The sequence below is a fragment of the Armigeres subalbatus genome, chromosome 1, assembly GCF_024139115.2.
Source record: "Armigeres subalbatus isolate Guangzhou_Male chromosome 1, GZ_Asu_2, whole genome shotgun sequence".
NCBI lineage: Eukaryota > Metazoa > Arthropoda > Insecta > Diptera > Culicidae > Armigeres > Armigeres subalbatus.
Window position 1 is genome coordinate 207,411,181 of NC_085139.1, and position 20,933 is coordinate 207,432,113.

The 20,933-nt window shown below is 42.0% G+C and overlaps 1 protein-coding gene across 3 annotated transcripts in view; it reads right to left on the minus strand.

Moving 5' to 3' along the window:
- Positions 1–20,933, minus strand: part of LOC134205702 (uncharacterized) — a 78,804-nt gene that overhangs the window by 23,258 nt on the left and 34,613 nt on the right. The window contains exons 2-3 of one of the 3 annotated variants that reach the window (XM_062681232.1): positions 11,529–12,089; positions 11,152–11,445 (exon numbers count right to left, since the gene is read on the minus strand). In XM_062681232.1, the coding sequence (XP_062537216.1) occupies positions 11,152–11,445; positions 11,529–12,002 (768 nt within the window). In that variant the 5' untranslated portion in view covers positions 12,003–12,089. Of the gene's footprint in view, positions 1–11,151; positions 11,446–11,528; positions 12,109–20,933 lie in introns of all 3 variants that reach the window. The other 2 variants (XM_062681233.1, XM_062681234.1) reach the window with 2 other exon arrangements.

A 20,933-nucleotide genomic window follows, 5' to 3' on the forward strand; every position in this document is an offset into this window, starting at 1 on the left:
TGGGGGAGCCTTTATTCACACGCAGGGAGGCTCTTTCAAAAAGAAAATTCTTTTCGTCTAATCTCAACGATTTGTGCGATACATAGTAAAAAAACTGTTCTATTTTCCTTCTCCGTGTTTTGTTTTTAATTTATCACATTTATGAGCATGATAAGCTCGATTAATAAGTAACCGCATATATGACCCATATGAAAAAAAAACAGCAAATCGATCGTTGAAGATAAAATCAATATTTTCCATTTTGTGGCTGATTTTATTGTTTTTCAAATAGTTTTCATGCTAATAAAAATTCCATGGGACAGGATGTGCGGTTACTTTACATATTGGAAGAAAGAGAAATCACATACCAGTCTGACCACGTAGAGTTCTATCGCATCAAAAAGTACAACTCGTACATCTCGCATTATCCTCGTGCTTGTACCATAGATATGATAGTACAATGGCCATCGTACTTGTCTGTACTAAAAGTACAAATAATCAAACGAAATTTTTAAATTGTTTTGTATTTTGATAGAATTTTAAAAATCACCAATCGAAATTATGTTTTTGTGACGAAAATATACGAATTGCTACATAATTGCTAACCATATTTCATTTGCCAACTCTAAAACAAATTTTGAAACTGTCATACTGCATTTTTTGTGAGTCATATGACAAATCTGATCTATTTATTTCACTTGTCGTCCCGAACAGAAACGATGACCTCGATAATAGAACTAAGATGAGCTGAGTGTGCACAGGAAGTAAACTACCAACAAAAAAATACCAAAGAATAATACGCAAAATACTTTAGGCATGACATTTTCAGGTATTTTAATACCAAACGAATAATATTTTGTTATGCGTTTGGTATTGTATTGATAGAATATGTTATGCATGAATTATTTTGACCGGAGACGAGCCACCCTTTGGGTTGAAAATCTCCTAAATAAAGATTACAAAAAAAGTATTTTGCATATTATTTTTGGTGTTATTGCTTTGGTGTTTTACCTCTTGTGCACACCTAGTTCATACCAGTGTAAGGTATCAATAACATAATGAAGTTTTTCACCGAAAAATATCAACAGATTAACGATATAATGAAGTATTGTCGAGTTATTTTCTTCTGCTCGGAGTTATGATATGTTATCCGATCAGCAAATATTTTGATTTTTAGTTATTTCAGACATTAGAAAAGACGAACAAGTCAAATAAACATTGGCAATACTGTGTATTTCATTCGCTTACTTAGCAGAAGTTAAGCACACATAATTGGTTCAAGGATATTGTAACAACGCTAAAGTCAAATTTACTATTGAAGCCCACTCTTTCTCTACTTTCCTAGCGTTCAAATGAACAATCGCCCACTTTGTGCGATTGATTGTTTACCCTTACGATGGATAAACAATAACAAAAAAATGATAGGACGTGTTTTATTTAGAACGCGGAACAATCGCGCGATCACCTAGATGTTCTGTTAGCTGCTTTGTGCGGTCGATAAATCAGAATGCTCATACTGTTGTATGTTGTCTTTTGAGAAATCCGATCTTATTAGTAGAGTAGAAGGAGTAGAGTAGAGTAGAAGGTCCCATCACTTTCCATGGTGAATCCCGATCTATGTATCTGATTATCCCACCCAACTAACACAACCTCCTTCCCGTGGTTATTGTGGAGATGCAGAGGTATTCTCGATCTCTAGTAGCAACAATAACCATACACCAACATTCCCTTCCTTTCCCAACTGACTGTAAGGACTTTGCTGGCGCCGTTATTGGTCATCATTTGCGAGCTGCTGAAACGTGCACTTCGAGAATAGCTGCCCCAACCACTATTCACTTGGATCGAAGTGCAATTTGCACCAGTTCTGATCAATCACGGAGTAGCAACCATTATTGATATGTACAGTCAGTCTAAGCTAAGCTAAGCTAAACAGTTGGTAAGATTGAAACTAAAGGCATTACGAACACCGAAAAGATATTCCATACTTACGGGGTTACCCGAGCAGAACATACTCACGTACACTGAGGATAATCCGCACATAGGGTAAAATGCTCAATAGTGGACTCCCTAGTAGCGAAATTTTGCTCTTTTTGTCAGAAGGAGTAGAAATTTTCAATATATTAATTCTGCTTGACATCTAATACCAAGTTCTGCACATCCTCTTCACGATACATACATAAAACACTCATATACACGTCAGGATCGGCTCACAACGGCGTCTATTCTCCATGTTAGGGGCGGCTGATCATCGTCCGAGTGCCAGCGAGGGACTCTAAGTGAAACTGTGCACCATGGTCCACCGGGAATAAGGAGGAATGGTCCTCCTGAAATTTAGGGGGTTTGGTGTCAGGCCCTGCAAGCCAGCCTTTAAAAAATCATAAGCAACGAACAATCAACAAGAGAGTACGGACCGGAACCATCGGCGAAGATCACTGCGACGAAAAGGGACTAGCGATTGGATATCAGAAGCTCAACGCATCCCGAAAAGGCTTCGTGCCGCGAGCCGAAATGTGAAGGGATAAGGATGGGAGCATCTTGACGGACGAACGTGTGGTGATCGAAAGCTGGAAGCAGCACTACGAGGAACATTTGAATGGCGCTGAGAGTACGGGCAGTGGAAGTCAAGGCAGCGGAGGAGATGACTACGTCAGTTCAGCGAACGATGGAAGCCAACCAGCCCCCACCTTGAGGGAAGTTAAGGATGCCATCCAACAGCTAAAGACCAATAAATCAGCTGGCAAGGATGGTATCGGAGCTGAGCTCATCAAGATGGGCCCGGAAAAGCTAGCCACTTGCCTGCACAAATTGATAGTCAGAATCTGGGAAACTGAACAGCTACCGGAGGAGTGGAAGGAAGGGGTTATATGCCCCATCTACAAGAAAGGCGACAAGCTGGAGTGTGAGAACTTTCGAGCGATCACCATCCTTAATGCCGTCTACAAAGTGATATCCCAGATCATCTTCCGTCGTCTGTCACCATTAGTGAATGAGTTCGTGGGAAGTTATCAAGCCGGCTTCGTTGACGGCCGCTCGACAACGGACTAGACCTTTACTGTACGGCGAATTCTTCAAAAATGCCGTGAATACCAGGTCCCAACGCACCATCTGTTCGTTGATTTCAAGGCGGCATACGACAGTATAGACCGCGTAGAGCTATGGAAAATTATGGACGAGAACAGCTTCCCTGGGAAGCTTACCAGACTGATCAAAGCAACGGTGGATGGTGTGCAAAACTGTGTGAAGATTTCGGGCGAACACTCCAGTTCGTTCGAATCGCGCCGGGGACTAATACAAGGTGATGGACTTTCGTGCCTGTTGTTCAACATTGCGCTAGAAGGTGTCATGCGGAGCGCCGGGTGTAACACATTTTTAACAGATCCAGTCAATTTATTTGTTTCGTGGATGACATGGAACATTTGCAAAGGTGGCAGAACTGCACACCCGCCTGAAACGTGAAGCAACAAAAGTTGGACTGGTGGTGAATGCGTCAAAGACAAAGTACATGCTTGTGGGCGGAACTGAGCGCGACAGGGCCCGCCTGGGAAGCAATGTTACGATAGACGGGGATACCTTCGAGGTGGTCGAGGAATTCGTCTACCTCGGATCCTTGCTAACAGCTGATAACAATGTTAGTCGTGAAATACGAAGGTGCATCATCTGTGGAAGTCGGGCCTACTACGGGCTCCAGAAGAAAATACGGTCAAAAAAGATTCGCCACTGCACCAAATGCTTCATGTACAAGACGCTAATAAGACCGGTTGCTCCGACGGACATGAAACATGGACAATGCTCGAGGAGGACTTGCAAGCACTCGGAGTATTCGAGAGACGAGTGCTTAGGACCATCTTTGGCGGTGGGCAAGAGGACGGTGTGTGGTGGCGAAGAATGAACCACGAGCTCGCCCAACTCTACGGCGAACCCAGTATCCAGAAGGACATGTTGCAAGAAAGCCGGACAGCAACCCTGCAAAGATGGTGTTCGCTTCCGATCCGGCAGGTACGAGACGGCGTGGAGCGCAGTGAGCGAGATGGGCAAACCAGGTGCAAAACGACTTGGCGAGCGTGGGGCGTATTCGAGGATGGAGAGTTGCGGCTTCGAACCGTGTATTGTGGCGAGTTGTTTTGGCGAATTTTGGAGAAAAAATGTTACCGAAGTTTCGGCAAAAGAAAAAAAAGGGGAATGTCGACGGAACTCAACCAAATAGGGACTTGCAGAAATTTCTGTCCACGGCATAATGTCCAGCGCTAAAACTTATGAAAGATACGCCCATTTGCTATAACTCCATAAGAGGAAAATTGTCTTGCTTCGGTTGCATGAAGTTTCCATAGTTCAAGAAATAATGACCGCGACCAAGTGCGAACAAGATCAGTGCAGCATACCTGATTTGGCCAACCAGTTTTGAATGCGTTTTGTGTTTCAAGAAAAGGAAAGGAAAGGGAAAGTGCCAGGAAAGTGCCAACCATGAGGCAGCAATCCCGGACCACTTATTTTTGCCTAAGCCCTAGATGAGGCATTTTTCGCCTTATTCCGAATTCGGGCCATATGATCCCGGTTTTCGTCCTTTTTTCGGCAGATCAGCGAACGCGTAGTAGTTCTTTTGAATCTTGACAGATGAATAAGTCGAATGTAGTTTAATCCAAACGAATACCATTATTAGCTCTTTAGTTGTAACTGGTAACAGTTTAAAAGTTTATAACTTGTTTTCGTTACAGTCCTTACCTCCTTGGACAAAACATGTTGGTCATTTGTAAGGCCATTAGGAATCCGGGGTTGTGGTGTTTTTTATTATGGGCTATTTACTGATGTTTATGTATGCGCGAAATCCCAAGCATCCCACATCACATGGTTCAACGGTTATTGTTCCACAAAAGCGGCACCGGTAATGGCCCAGCTCGATTTCTTTGGGACTATCCTGGCCTGAATTCGACGCAACAGCGTCAGATCCGTTCACTTGGAAGTCTTCAATTTTTTTATCAACAGAGTCCTGCATAAATGTTCATAAGGCCAATCGTAAACTATCGATCAGGAACTAGTCGTAACGTTCACCACCTTGAACATAGAAGAATCTATAGGTTGGATCTTCAACGCTCAATCTGCTTCATACTTTGGTGGATCCTCTAAACTATTCATGAGGTCGTGTGAAAGTAGCCCTCTGGTTATCGTGAAACACGTCATTGGCACGTCATCTCAGGAGCAACATTAACGTATCGTAGGTCGCAGTAAATAAAAATAGTTCTTAGATTCAGGGGGCGTTAAAATCGAATGTCAACCATGCCAATACAATGGATGAAAGAGAGGACGAATTCAGTCGGCGATCCTGAGCATTGATAGTCGGACATATATATTACGCTTCCAATGTTTCCACGGAAAGAGTCATATCTCTGCGTATTCTTGACAAATTCTTGATCTGCGGCCAGAGTTGATCGTTAAATTAGTTTTAATTTCTGGAGAAAGCACAAAACACGATGAAAGTTCACGTCACAAATAATGACAAGCAGAAAGTGAATTCTTAAGATGACTTGAAGAGGCATTAAACACCGCGTTTTATTCTAGCCTATGTAACTTAAATGTATCATCATGCATATTGCGAGTAAGTAAGCGGCGTGATACTTTTTCAAAGTCATATTTATTGTAGGGAAATAGTTTCGCATGTTGAACTTCCAAATGTTGAAATTAGGATCAAAAATTAAAAGGTGCTACAATAAATTTCTAACCTGATACTCGCTAGATTTTGGACCAATATCAGATCAACTCTTCAGCCTAGTTGAAACGGCATAAATTTCGTGTTTCAAATTTATGAAGCAGACTGATTCGAAGAGTACCAGGAGGAGATCGGCCGGCTGAAAAACAACAAAGCCCCTGGAGTTGGCCAACTACCAGGAGAGCCGTTTAAACACGGGGGGGAAGCACTGGCGAAAGCGCTGCACTGGGTGATTACCAAGGTTTGGAAGGATGAGGTTCTGCCGCAGGAGTGGATGGAAGGTGTCGTGTGTCCCATCTACAAAGGGCGATAAGCTGGATTGTAGCAACTACCGCGCAATCACATTGCTGAACGCCGCCTACAAGGTACTCTCCCAAATTTTATGCCGTCGACTAACACCAATTGCAAGAGAGTTCGTGGGGCAGTACCAGGCGGGATTTATGAAGAACAATTTGGTGAACCTAGGGATCAGTACTTAAATGGGGATCGAAGTAAGCCGCGCTTGCGAGTGGTCGTGCTTTTTTTCCTGCGTCGAAATTTATGTCATTTTTCTTTACGATTCGGCTGGCGGATTTGTGCGGAAGTTAACATAATCATCATAATATATGATTCTTCTCTTCTCGTTTCAGAGAGCGAGCAATGGCGCTTAAACCTAGGCTTATTAGCCAGGGCAAGTCTAATACCTTGTCCCATCCCAGGAAGTTAAACATCTAGGAAAACGGAGTGACATAAATTTCTTAGCATGGTAACTCCCAACGTTTGAATAAACTTATCATATCATTTGCTTATGATGATATTCCAAAACTAAATTCCCTACCAACCATCCAACTCCTTGACATCTATGAGGGCGTCGGTGAGTCGCTGGCCTCTCACTAAGTAGATGTCATATCATCATTTCCTTCCCTTCCCTAGTAACGGAAAAGATGGGCGTGGCCGGCAATGGTAGTTTTCATGCTTTATCATTTTGGACCTCCAATTGGGTTGCTATTAATTCCCAAATAGTAATCCATAAGCAGTTGGGGTAAGAAAGTTAAAGAATATACATGACAGCTATCAGTATGCAATCTACGAAATACTCCGTTACAACGCAACGCAACGCAACGCAGTACCAGGCGGGTTTTATGGGTGAACGCTCTACCACAGACCAGGTGTTCGTCGTTCGTCAGGTATTGCAGAAATGCCGGGAATACAACGTGCCCACACATCATCTATTCATCGACTTCAAAGCCGCGTATGATACAATGGATCGGGACCAGCTACGGCAGCTAATGCACGAAAACGGATTTCCGGATAAACTGATATGATTGATCAAGGCGACGATGGATCGGGTGATGTGCGTAGTTCGAGTTTCAGGGGCATTCTCGAGTCCCTTCGAAGCGCGCAGAGGATTACGGCAAGGTGATGGTCTTTCGTGTCTGCTATTCAACATCGCTTTGGAGGGAGTAATACGAAGAGCAGGGATTGACACTTGTGGTACGATTTTCACGACGTCCGTCCAGTTAATGGGTTTCGCCGACGTCATTGATATCATGGCACATAATTTTCAGAGGACGGAGGAAGCCTACATCAGACTGAAAAGCGAAGCTAAACGGATTGGACTAGTCATCAACACGTCGAAGACGAAGTACATGATAGGAAGAGGCTCAAGAGAGGTCAATGTAAGCCACCCACCACGAGTTTCTATCGGTGGTGACGAAATCGAGGTGGTTGAAGAATTCGTGTACTTGGGCTCACTGGTGACCGCCAATAACGATACCAGCAGAGAAATTCGGAGACGCATCATGGCAGAAAATCGTACGTACTTTGGACTCCGCAAAACGCTCCGATCGAATAGAGTTCGCCGCCGTACCAAACTGACTATCTACAAAACGCTTATTAGACCGGTAGTTCTCTACGGACACGAGACCTGGACGATGCTCGTGGAGGACCAACGAGCACTGGGAGTTTTCGAAAGGAAAGTGCTGCGTACCATTTATGGGTGCAGATGGCGGACGGTACGTGGAGGAGGCGAATGAACCACGAGTTGCATCGGCTGTTGGAAGAACCATCCATCGTTCACACCGCGAAATTCTGAAGACTGTGGTGGGTCGGGCTGTGGATTTTTTTTCGCAAATTTAGTATCAATTTCTCCACTTCGGAAACATGTGGTGTGCTTATGCGCAGGCTAAGTATTCAATACAAATTCTGTTTAGAAGTTGTCTTTTAGAAATTTTATCCATGTCTCAGAAACGAAAATTAAATTTAACGAGCATAGACGGGTGATACATTGTCGAAATGGCAGACAATCTTGATAATATTGATAACATTTTTATTTAGAAAAAAGAGAAACTGCTTTTAGCAGAGAAAGCAACAGCGCAGTGTGGAGACGCGTGGTAATTTGTTATAACAAATACTTAGACGTTACTTTTCTATGACATTGCACTGAGTGAGTTAGAAGAACAATCATTAGAAACCATTATTTCTTCATGAAATTCATTACCAATTCAAAACTTAGTCCACTTTTAATGTTATTGTCGCATATTGCTATTGGCAATCCATTTAAATAACGTTTAATTATTTGGTCAAGCCAAATACCACCTACATAAAATGCAAACAGAAAATCTGAACGATTAGGGCAATTTTGTGAGTTTTGGATTTTTAGTCAGAAAAATCGTGCCTAAGGGATGACTCTAATGAAAACAAAATTGTCTAACAAATTGTCTAAAAAAAATTCACCTATTTTCTTAACTCTTGCTTCAGCCACCAGAATTTGAGGTGATCGATGAGCTTCACTTTTATTAATCTATCTAGGGGAAATAATCTAGATGAACAATGATCAGAAGCAAGTGTTGAACCTAATCTTAATTTAAAAAAAAAAACATCTTAATAAAGATTATGAAAAAAACGATCAGAAGCATAATTTCAAAAGGCTTCGCTAAAGATCAGGCCACGCCTATATTTGTCAAAGCTCCATAGAAGAAATGTGTTCCATACTTACAAAACCAAAAATATCTTTATGAAACCACCCACATAGGAATCCCGAGAAATATCTAATCCAAAAGTTTCCTAGACCAAACCGGGGATTCAACTCACCCACCTCCAGCATGATCTTGGCATGCTTACCCTAGTAGCTCCAACAACTCCAATGTGACTGCATTTGGTCGCATGTGAGTCGCAATGACTGATATGTGACAAGTGTGCCACTCGGGTATTGCACAGGTAGGTAAAAATGGTATCCTTGGAAATGTGATAAAAATTCGTTAGGTTTTCAGATATCAAATATTGGAATCCCGTCGTTTTTTGAGATCAAACAATCAAATTGTAAAATCACAAATATCTGGATTAATCTCTATGATGGTTTAATAAAACTACGGTAGTTTACATTTAAATCCGGTAAGTATAACAAAAACAAAAGTAAATTGACTAGGGAGAGGTTGCTGTTTAAAAATACCAGAAGAATTAGTATTTTCGGTTCCGTTATGCTTCTCCGCATCTGAGCTTTGAAATTAGGTTTAAAATGAAAGAACATGAAAAACATTCACTTATTTCATTTGATTAATGAAAAATAGGTTGATAATGAATGGAAGATTTAATTCGTGAGTAACTCGTAACTGGTGGCTGATATTAGATAAGAATGTTGGTTCCATTTGGAAAAGAAAAAAAAAAGCTGTTTGGGACCCCTCGTTAGATTTTTTTTTAATACCCAGGGAATGAAAGATAAGATGCTATATTTTCACGTAAGTTGAAATTTAAGAGATGCTCTTTTTTTTGAGATAATGTTGTTCTACCAAACACGCCGTGAGCGCATTAGAGTTCCGCCACCGAAAACAACGGCTGTTGCTGCAGAAGTCGGGTGGTGCAGCAAAAGCTGTTGAATTCAATTTAACGAATAGGAAAAAGAAAGCTGTATCGTATAAGACCATTTTTATATTACCAGAATTTGTAAAATTTGGCAATTTTTCAACCCATTTTTTAAATTCAATTAGATTTTCTTTTATATTTTTTATGAAAATTAGAATACCTGTCAAATTTGGTAGGTAATGGTTCTGTTGTTTTCTATTCTTTATCAAGTGAGAAAGAGATATATAGAGAAGATTCGTGCGATGCCCTTATAATTACGCAAAATTGCACTTTCAGAAAAAGCGAATTCTTCGTAAAAAACGTATTTATTTATGTTTTCAAAACATCACAAATGTAGTTCAAACACAAAAGCGGCCTAGCCTACTGTTAAAAATACCTCTGAGAATCAATAATTCTAAACTCAATTTCACAATCAGACATACCTAGAAGGGGGACATCTAGTACCAACCGCTCCGCTTACATTATTACTGTTGCATTGTAGTGAATTTATGCTTTAATTTGCGTGTTTCGATTCCTTCACTTATTTAAGATCAACTCAACAAAACAATCAGGGAAACAATATGAGTTCCTCAGGAAAGTTGATAGTAAAAAATTCAAGTCGTTTGAACAATGAGATAAAATCCTTGAGGGAGGAGGACAATTGGAATAGACTAACATTCAGTAAAGGAAATATTTTTATTATCGAAGTGGTTTTTAATATAAGTTTTCCGCATTTGCAAATGCAGTTTGATTTATTTGTTTGGAGTTCAGCCTTTCCGTCTGTGTGAGAAGTGTCTTTAGTCGCAACTACAAAACAATGGAGCTATGCTGGTCACGAATGGTTTGATTTTGAATCAGTTCAGTGCAATAATAACTTGTCTTGACAAAACTAATAACTATTCCTCCGGTATGAATTTATCCGATAGGATTTTAAGCCATCTTCCTTCAAGCCTACTTAAAATTGTTTCTCCCTAGATTTGATTCATTGAGTTTGTTAAAATTCCTTTACTAAACATCATGGTATTTATTATATTTGAAAACTAACTCTTAGCCATTTTATTCATGGCTCCGCAACTAAAAACAAATTTTAACAAGATCTTGATAGTAATCAAATTTTCTAATAATCAGCGCCGCACAGAGAAATAGTTCCAAAAATAATCAGTCTGCCTGCCACAATGTCGTCATATTCAGCAAAGAGTGGATTACTCTAATTTGCAATGATTTTCTTTGGAATTTGTGCCGCATGCACAACATGCCAACTCAAAATCGCAGACAGTCGCAGACAATAATATTGTAAACATTCGAACAGCGCCGTGTGGAGACGCATGGTGCATCGTAGATTAGCGTTGCGAAGATTTTGTCTCGCAAAATCGTTAGACGTTTCATCCAAATACCTAAGTGTTTCATATCTTTCTTTGAGGCGTTCACCCTGGCCGGCACTGTATGCTGTTAAAGCACCAGTTTTCATAATATGAGTCATTTTTGGGTACGAGTACACAGAACTATCTTCCACGCGATTTAAATTTTATCAACTTTGCCATATTGAAAAAATATTTGAAAAAAAATTCAGATAGATTCAGATAGAATAGATACTCGAATTTTAAATGATAAAGTACGAATAGTACACATTATGCTATTTGACAAAACCTTACCTGCGTGAACGGCAACTGCTCCGAGTTGGCACCGCACTCGCACACACTCTGCTCCACCACGCGCATGGCGAAGCGCTGGTGTGCCACGCACTGCGGTGCCTCGCAGCTGTCCCCCTCGCTGGCGGACAGATGCTGGTGAACGCGGTGCAGCAGCAGCTCGAAACATTCGGCCGCGTCACCGAGGCAGCCCAGTGGGAAGCGTCGTCCGGCCAGTGGACCACTGGCTAGTGCCCGCCGCAACGGTTCCGGACAGAGGGCCGGCTCCGAACTCGTCTGCAGCTGGGAGAAAAGTTCCTGTGAACGGCAATAAGGGTTTAATGTTAGGAATGTTGTTTTCGAAAATTTCGACGTTGGATAGAAGAGGGACGTAGACTCACAACAACCGAATTGATGCAGGACATGTATTCGTAGTGCTGCTGGTGCACGCTTTCGGTCTTCATGCGATTGATAACCTCGTGGTAGGACGAGGCGGAATCGTTGTTGATTAGGCTGTAGACGGAAGTGCTTAGCTTATTTGGGTTGTAGCTTTCGATATCACAATACGGGAGCTGGTGGTGGTACAGATGGTGACCACTACCGGGGTTAGTTTGGCAGTTGATGGCATTTCTAGAGGAGGGGGTTGTTTTTGGTAACGTTGCACACGAGGCGGGCTGAAGATACTGTGACGGCAGCTGATGGTGAGAAGTGACGGCCACTGGCGAAACGATCAGATTATTGGTGGATGTCACCGTCGCGACACCGGCGGAAACCGTTGCCGGGGACGAAGATGAAGCGGGAGCTGCCGTGTTAACCGAGGGCGTCGTAGTGCTAGACGCGGCCGCATCTTTCCGCTTGTATCGAAACTTGATCATTCTGCCGGTGCGTATCTTTCAAGTATTCCACAATCCGATTAAGGCAGATGGCGACGAAGAGGTAGGATAATCATTTAATGGCTATATCTGTGGAAGATGAGTATTTCTAAATGTTTACGATCGATTCGATTTCGTTAAGCGGTGAGTGGCCGGGCAGTTGGTAGCATTGGTGGGTGCGCGGTGGTTATGATCGGATTTGGTAACCGTTTCTCCTAAGAATCTTATGACTGGCCACATATTTATCTCACACGTGGATCACTTTCATCTGATAAATGAGCGACATAAAATACCTGACGGGGCGTTATACAATCGCCGGGCACCCGCAGCATGGAATTTGACTCATCACCGTTGAAATATCTAGACCAACATTTGAAAAGGGCGTAACAGCCAAAATTCAATCGCTCCCGTTTTTCGTCTATGTAGATGGCTATGTATGTAGACAAGGAATCCGAAGGAATAAATTTTGGCTGTTACGCCCTTTTCAAATGTTGGTCTAGATATGTCAAGAATTTCCTTCTTTACGCCCAGAGCCCGAGAAAACGAAAACAAAATCCTTTTCGTTCAGCTACGCCGGCTTAAATGCTGTATGACTGACGACCACGGGCGGGGGTATCGTTCCGTCATCGGACTAGCATACGGTTGGTAAGGCGTAGAAGAAAGAAAAATAAAACGCCAAAAGGCTCTCATGTTGCGGCTCTTACTTGACTCAGCAGCATTGCACGGGCATGAACCGTGGAACCAGTGCAGAGCTTCGTCGCGTTGTCAGCGGAAATGCACGATGACTCAGACACCGCGGCGGTGACCATCATCGCCGCGCGCGTCCACTCGTTGATGCATACAGGAGTTGTTAATGATATGTTTTGGCTTTAATCATTTTAGATGCTTGTACGTCTCATTATGTATGAATAAGCGATACAAACATACTAAAAATTTGAACTTTTCGAAAAATATGATTTTCTACATCTAAACAATAATCCATCTTGCTTAAGAACCAAATGGATTGAAGTACCCTTCTACAAAGGTAGTCGAGACATACAAAAAATGAGCATGCACAAGAAATACCCCTCCGTGAGCACCGTTGGACTTGTGGCTTGATTTACCTTTAGTCAATGTGTTTTTGTTTCACTTTCGCAAAACCGAGCAACTAAAGCAAATGTAAACAACCTCGTTTTGCCTCCACTAGACGTATACCCGTCCAGTGCAAATAATTGTACTTTGGACATTACTTCGGGAAAGTAAGCAATTTCAACTGTCACTCGATGAGTGTTCTGTGTTCACAGCCGTCGATCGTCGTCGCTTCGCCATGATGGGGCATGATCGTCGCGCGATGCTTTCAACATGTGGAACGAGTGTCGTAAGAGATTTCGACGAACACAGGAAACCGGTCCGGTTCCAGTTTCCTCTCCCATACCACGCTGACTTTCAACATTGAACCAGATCCGTCGTCGGTCGGTCGTGATCTAGAGAGCAACGGAAATCTCCCAGTTCCGTTCTGGGTATGGAAGAAACCAATTAGTTTCGCGATCGGGATCAACTTATCCATGGCTGGTTGTTGTGGCATCCCAATTTAGGAAAAGTTAATGCCCCCGAATTATTCGATCTGGCTGCGGATTCAGGGCATGTTAAACGCACACGCGGCGGCGATCGACAACGCTGACGCCAGCCACCTCCGCCCGCTCGCTTCGTAAATAGCGAGTGGGCTGTTATGGCGTGCGTGATCGCGCGTACCAAGATGCGTGGTACGGAGCTACGACGAAGACTATAGATGCGGGTACTGCGGGCTGCTGAAGATTAATTTGTAAAAGTGACACGATTGTGACAGGAAGGATAAACTTGAGCGCGACACAAAAGGTAATAAATCTTTACGATCTGCAACGCACGTGTACGCGAAATGTGGCGGATTTTGACAGCTTTGCGTTGTTTCGTGCAGAAAGGGGCAGTATCCGACTGACTGGGTGGAGATACAATTGCGATTTGCTGTATAGAAACGACAAAAAAAGTAACTATTAATTAATAATTGTTCCACGGAGAACCTTGATGTTGAGCAACGCGGCTCAAGCTATGATTGTTTCCCATCGGTTGGACAGTCATGCTGTGACAGAACAATTTCGGTACAGGCGATAATCGTTACTTTAAATAATTCGAACACGATATCAAATGAAAACTTCTCTTGAAATTGTTTGGGTTGAGAACATTGCAATTGTAACATTTACAAATGATCTGAACCTACAGATTGCCTCATATGATTCCAGTGACAACCGGAATTATGATTCACTTTGTCAGAAGCAGCTTTTGATATGGAACAAGCACTTGATCTTGAATTGTTCTTAAAGATAATTTTGTTGCGATAAGTACCAGTCAGTAGAAGCCTGTTTTCATATCTGATGCTTGTTTAATGTTAAGCACATTCTGATACAATAATTTGCTATCGTTCATAAGGGAAAAGATCATCAGGCCGAAAGTCATCTAGCCGAATTCCATTTGGCCGAATTGGACGTTTGCCGAAACGTTTATTAGTCTAAAAACCGTAATGTCATATCAAGACAAAATTTTCAAAACGACTTATCTGCTTTTGTATACAAAGATTCAAACGACGATTTGAGGAAGCTGATAGCTCTCCCACGCAATCTAACACCATCATTAGGTAGGTGAAGGTTTCCGCTACTTGTTGATGGTCTTGGTTTACGTGGGAGAGCTATCAGATTTGTTAAATCATCGTTTACAAAATCAGATAAGTCGTTTTGAAAATTTTGTGTTGATATGGCCGAAAGTGACGTACAGGCGAAATGATCATTAAGCTTGAGCTTGAGCTTGATTGACTGCTCGTAGTTGCTACTCCATTATGACCAGATCAGCTGTTCTTGCACAGGGAACCAACAGATGTTTGCTTGGGACTAGCACACATCTTCAATGTACAAGTACTGGTGATCTCATTTGTTAGGTCATACTGGCGCCTGCCACGTCAGAATGCAAGTCAATGTAGGGGAAGGGGAGGAAATGATGATGCAATCACTCGCCCACTGCAAGCCGAATATACCTCTGCACTTGCCACGAGTTCATGCGGAATTTATTGGAATTTCTGGGTTAGGTTGGAGAGGCAGAGGTCCGTCTTGGTTAACGAGCTGCCAATGTGATAGATAGGAGAAGGTAACTCATGGAATTTCTAATTGGATGTAGGAAACGAACTCTATAGTTCATTCCCAATTCTAGCAGATTACTGTTAGAATACTCAAGTTGAAGGTATAGGAATAGTAATGGAAACGGTATGGAAGTCCATTTCCAGTTCTAGCGATTGCTAGAACATGAGAAATAAAGAGAATGATACAAAGTAGGAGAATGGAACGGACCCTGGGATTGAACCCACGACCTCCTGCGTATGAGGCAGAAGCAGTAGCCATATGACTACCAAGTCCGCTTCATACAGGCGAAATGATCATTAAGCCGAAAAACTCGTTTGGCCGAATAGGTGATTTGGCCAATAAAGCTATTTAGCCGAATCGGTCGTATGTCAGAAAGGGTCATTTGGTCGAACATAACATTTGGCCGAACGAGTTATGCGGCCGAAAATGTCGTTTGGCCGAACAGATTATATGGTCGAAAATGTTGTTCGGCCGAACTGGTCATTTGGCCGAAAAGGTCGTTTGGCAATTTCACCGAAAATGTCGTTTGCCTGAACAGTCCTGGTCCTTTGAAAAAAGGGTCATTTGGCCGAAAATGTCATTTAGACGAACGGATCTTTGGCTGGGTTGGACGTTTGGTTGAAACGGTTATTAGACCAAAAACGGTATGGCAAAAAATGTCATTTGGCCGAAAAAATGATTGGGCCGAGAGGTCGTTTGAAAGAAAGGGTTATTTGACCGAAAATGTCATTCGGCTGAAAATGTCATTTAGATGAACGGGTCATTTGGCCGAATGGATCGAATTTGTCTTTCGGCGTCTTTTAAACTTTATTAAAATTTTGTCAGAAAAGGCTTAACGGACATATGGCCGAACAGGTGATTTAGCCGAAAGTCGTTTGGCCGAATAGGTCAAATAGAAAAAAAGGCCATTTGGCCGCAAATGTCATTAAAACGACTAGGTTAGGCTCACTTGGTCAAACGGGTCATGCGGCTAAAAATGTCGTTTTGCCGAAAACATCATTTGGCAGGAGAGGTAATTTGGCCGAAAAAGTCGTTTGGCCCAATAGGTCAAACAGGAAAAAAAGGCCATTTGGCTGAAAATGTTATTAAAACGAGTGGGTTATTTGGCCGAAAAAGTCGTTTGGCCGAAAATGCACTTGTTTTGAATTGATCTTTTGGCAGAAAGGATCACTTGGCCAAACGACCCGGCTAAAAATGTCGTAAAGCCGAACAGGCTGTTTAGCCGAAAATAGCGTTTGGCAGAAAAGGTAATTTGGCCGAAAAAGTCATTTGGCCAAAATGCCATTTGATCAATCTGGTCATTTAGCCGAATATGTCATTTTTGCAAAAAGAGCTATTTGACCGAAAATGTCATTTGGCCAAACGGGTCTTACGGCCTAAAATGTCGTTTGTTCAAACAGGTTATGTGGAAATGGTCGTGTGAAAAACTGGCCGAAAATGTCACAAACGGGTCTTTGGCTTAATTGGACGTTTGGCCGAAACGGTTATTAGGCCAAAAATGTCATATGACCGAAAGCGTCATACGGGCAAACTGGTCATTTGGCTGAATAGATCATTTGGCCGAAATTGTAGTTTGGTAGAAAGGATCATTTGGTCGAAAATGTCATTTGGCCGAATAGGTCGTTTGACAAAAAGAGGTATTTGACCGAATATGTCATATGGCCGAACGAAAAGTCGTTTGGCCAATTAGGTCATTTGACCAAAATGTCGTTTGGCCGATCTTGTCATTTAGTCGAAAAGGTCGTTTGGCAAAAAGGGCTATTTGACCGAAAATGTCATTTGGCCGAACGGGTCATATGGCCTAACATGTCGTTTTCACGAACAGGTTATTTGCAAAAGGTCGTTTGAAAAAAGGCTGAAAATGTCATTTAGACAAACGGGACTTTGGCTTAATTGGACGTTTGGCCGAAACGGTTATTAGGCCAAAAATGTCGTATGACCTATAGCGTCATACGGGCAAACTGGTCATTTGGCCGAATAGATCATTTGGCCGAAATTGTAGTTTGGTAGAAAGGATCATTTGGTCGAAAATGTCATTTGACCGAATAGGTCGTTTGACAAAAAGGGGTATTTGACCGAATATGTTATATGGCCGAACGAAAAGTCGTTTGGCCAATTAGGTCATTTGCCCAAAATGTCGTTTGGCCGAACTTGTCATTTGGCCGAATAGGTCGTTTGGAAAAAAGGGCTATTTGACCGAATATGTCATATGACCGAACGGGTCATACGGCTGAGAATGTCGTTTGGCCGAATAGGTCATGTGGAAATTATCATTAGAAAAAAAAGGGCCATTTGGCCGAAAATATCGTTTAGGCCAGCGGTTCTCAACCTTTTTCTTGAGAGGTACCCCTTCGAACTTTTGCATTAATTTAGGTTTCCCCTTCTCGAAAGTAGGCTTCCAATACTCTCGACAAAATAATTCCAAGCCCTTTGAAGGGAAGCTCCATTCAGCTTTTGAATCCCTTTAAAGTAGGTTTCCGCGCCTTAATTAAAGGATTATTAGCCTCTTGTAGATAGGCTTCCGAGCCTTTTGAAGACGATTTTCGAGCCACATAAAAGGAGGCTTTCTTTGCATATTGAAAGGAGACTTCCTTTGCATCTAAAAAGGAGGCTTCTGAGAATTCCGAGCTTCTTGAAAGGAGGCAACCTAGCCACTTGAAAGGAGGCTTCCGAACCTCTTGAAAAGAGGCTTGCGAGCCTCACGAAAAGAGCCTTCCGAGCCTCTTACAAAGAGGCTTCAGAGCTTCTGAGCCTCTTGAAAGTAGGCTTTTGAGCCTCTTGAAAGAAGAAGGCATCTGAGTCTCTTGAAAGGCGGATTCTGAGCTGCTTGAAAGGATTTTGAAAGGAGGCTTCCGAGCCTCATGAAAGGTTTTTGAGGCTTTTGAGCCTCTAGAATAGGAGGCTTTTGAGCCTCTGGAAAAGAAGCTTTTGAGCAGCTTGAAAGGTGGCTTCCGAGCCTCTTGAAAGAAGGATTCCGAGCCTCTTGGAAGGAGGCTTCTGAGCCTCTTGGAAGAAGGCTTTTGAGCCTCTTGAAAGGATGTTTTTGAGCCTCTTAAAAGGAGGCTTCCGAGCCTCTTGAAAGGAGGTTTCTGAGCCTCTTGAAAAGAGGCTTCCGAACCTCTTGAAAGGAGGTTTCCGAACCTCTTGCCATCCTCTTGAAAGAAGGCTTTTTAGCCTCTTGAAAGGAGGCTTTTGAGCCTCTTGAAAGGGAATTTTGAGCCTTTTGAAAAGAGCCTCCCGAGCCTCTTGAAAGGAGCCTCCTGAGCCTCTTGGAAAGAGGCTTTTCAGTCTCTACTGGAGGAGGCTACTGAGCAACGAAGCAAAAGAGCTTTAGTAAAAAAAAACATTTTGTTCATTCGACGTTTTGTTCGTTTGATCTTTTGTTCCGTGCTGATTGATTTGACATTGTGCTGATTGTAGAAGGCAGGATTCAATTGGGATTTATTGAACGCATTGCATATTATGTACAATATAAATTTTTGAAATTAAAAATACACAATTGTCAAAACTTTATCAATAAGTTTTGATTGGAATTGTTATACGTCCACCATTACGCATTTTTGTCCGAGGTACCCCCTAGGGCCAGCGAAGGTACCCCCAGGGGTACATGTACCCCAGGTTGAGAACCGCTGGTTTAGGCGAACGGGTCATATGGCCGAATAAGTCGTTTGACCGAAATTTCCGTTTACCGAATTGTCGAAAATGTCGTTTGGTCGAACAGGTGACTTGATCGAAATGCCGTTTTACTGAAATTGTTGTTTGATAGAAAAGGTTATTTGGTCGAACGAATCATACGACCCTAAATGTCTTTCGTTAAACCAAATATGACCAAAAATGTTGTTTGGCCTAGCGATAGTAAATGTGCTAAGTGAGTACATCATCGAAATGCTTAGTTCTGCACAGTAGCACGTAGCCAAATAGCGAGTCCAGCAATCTCGATGTTTGCGGAAGCGCATAAGAAATAAATGTCACGAAATATGTTACCGATCACATGAAAAAGTGTGAGTTCGGTTTTCACCGCAGCGCTTCTAAAAAAGACTAGTTTCAGTAAAATTGTTTTTTTTTCAAATTTATTTCAAATTGACCTTTCCCTTCGAAAATTTTTATTTGCTCAATCGATTCTTTATTTTATTTAATGTCAACTTTCCCAATGAACCCACATTTGTTTATGCCTCTAAGTATTTTTAAAATTTAAAACAAAATATCGAAAAAGTGCTGCTTTTCAAGATTGGCCTAATATCAGCCCGATTTTGAACGAACATCGGGTGTATTTTTTCAGACCGGTTCACACGTGAAGCACTTTTGCGGATTTTATTTTAGATTTTTTAAATAGTTAGAGGCTTAAAAAATATGTGTTCTTTGGGAAGGTTGACCATAAATGAGCCAAAGAAGCGACTGAGGCAATAAAACGAGATAATTTTTTTTACGGGAAAGGTCAATTCTCGAACAGTTCTTATTTGAATCTTAAGCAAAGTAGAATAAAGTCGCTGTAAGGCAGTTTTCTGTTCATGATTGAAATATTTTAAAATAAATAAATAAAAATGTTGCTTATAAAGAAAGCGCCGTAGCTGCAAAGTGGATTCATCCGTAGGAAAAATGACGCATTCATACACGTCATATACATATTTAACATATGTAAACAATATTCTCGGGTAACAAACTTATCGTTTATATGTCATATTTTTTCGCAATCGAACGATCAACCTCATCAATCGATCTTTCGTAGCATAGTACAAAATTTAATCGACCCTGAGTGTAAGCCGCCATCCAGCTAAAAAAACTGATGTTCATTATAAGATTGATAGATGTGCACAGTCCTTCGATGCAACTCAGTTGGGGACCGACCAGCGAGCGCGCGACTTGATGATGACCGAATCTGAAAATCCGTGTGCGCTCTTGGCCGGAATGTCAAGTGCATCCTATTTTCGTCGCAATTTTCGGACAGGTCCACGACCACGTACCTATGCGTTCGTCACGAGTCGATCCCTCCAACGTGAAGAAACAAAGACGACCGCCTTATAAGGGGCCCATCAAGGTGCTGAGCTGCTGACCAATCATCACCACCTTCCACATGGGGATGTGGTGGGACACGCGGGGAGTTGGCGTTTATTGTTATTGTTATCGTTTTTTGTTGTTTTTTTTTGGTTGGATGGCTCAAACGTACCAAACCAAAGGTGCGATGATGACAATGTGCACCATAATTGTATACGCCGGGGAGAGCGAGACTAAAAGAAGCTAATTCGGTTAGTTCTTTTTACAGTTTATCTAGCTGATTTGTATGCCGAACATATCGTTGGCCCAGTTTTGACGCAATTGAAGCCAACTTTTTATGTTGGTGTGATCGTATTTTATTCTAGTTTGATGAGCCATTCGACATCGTATTGGCAGTTGAAACCCTACAGTTGCGCATATTTATCGAGTGATTAAACTACAAGACATGAAGGTGTATCGGTTTTATCCTTTATATGTCAGTGTAAAACGTGATGCCAACTAAAAGCAATTTGTTTATGTGTAAATTTATATCTTAGGGTTACCAAACATTGTTTGGAAATTGTAATCATTTGTTTGTTTCGCTTGTTTCATGAACAGAGAAGTTTAATAACACGAGGGACTTTCCTGCGCCAAAATGCTCTTATCAACCGAAAACCCATCGCCTTATGGAAAATATTCGACCAGATGGCGTGTTCCATAACAATATCGAGTCAAGTGAAGAAAGTTTGATTAACATCTGACATGTGAGCGCACACGCAATCATCACCTGCATTTATCGATGTGGTGTGCACCCTTCTGA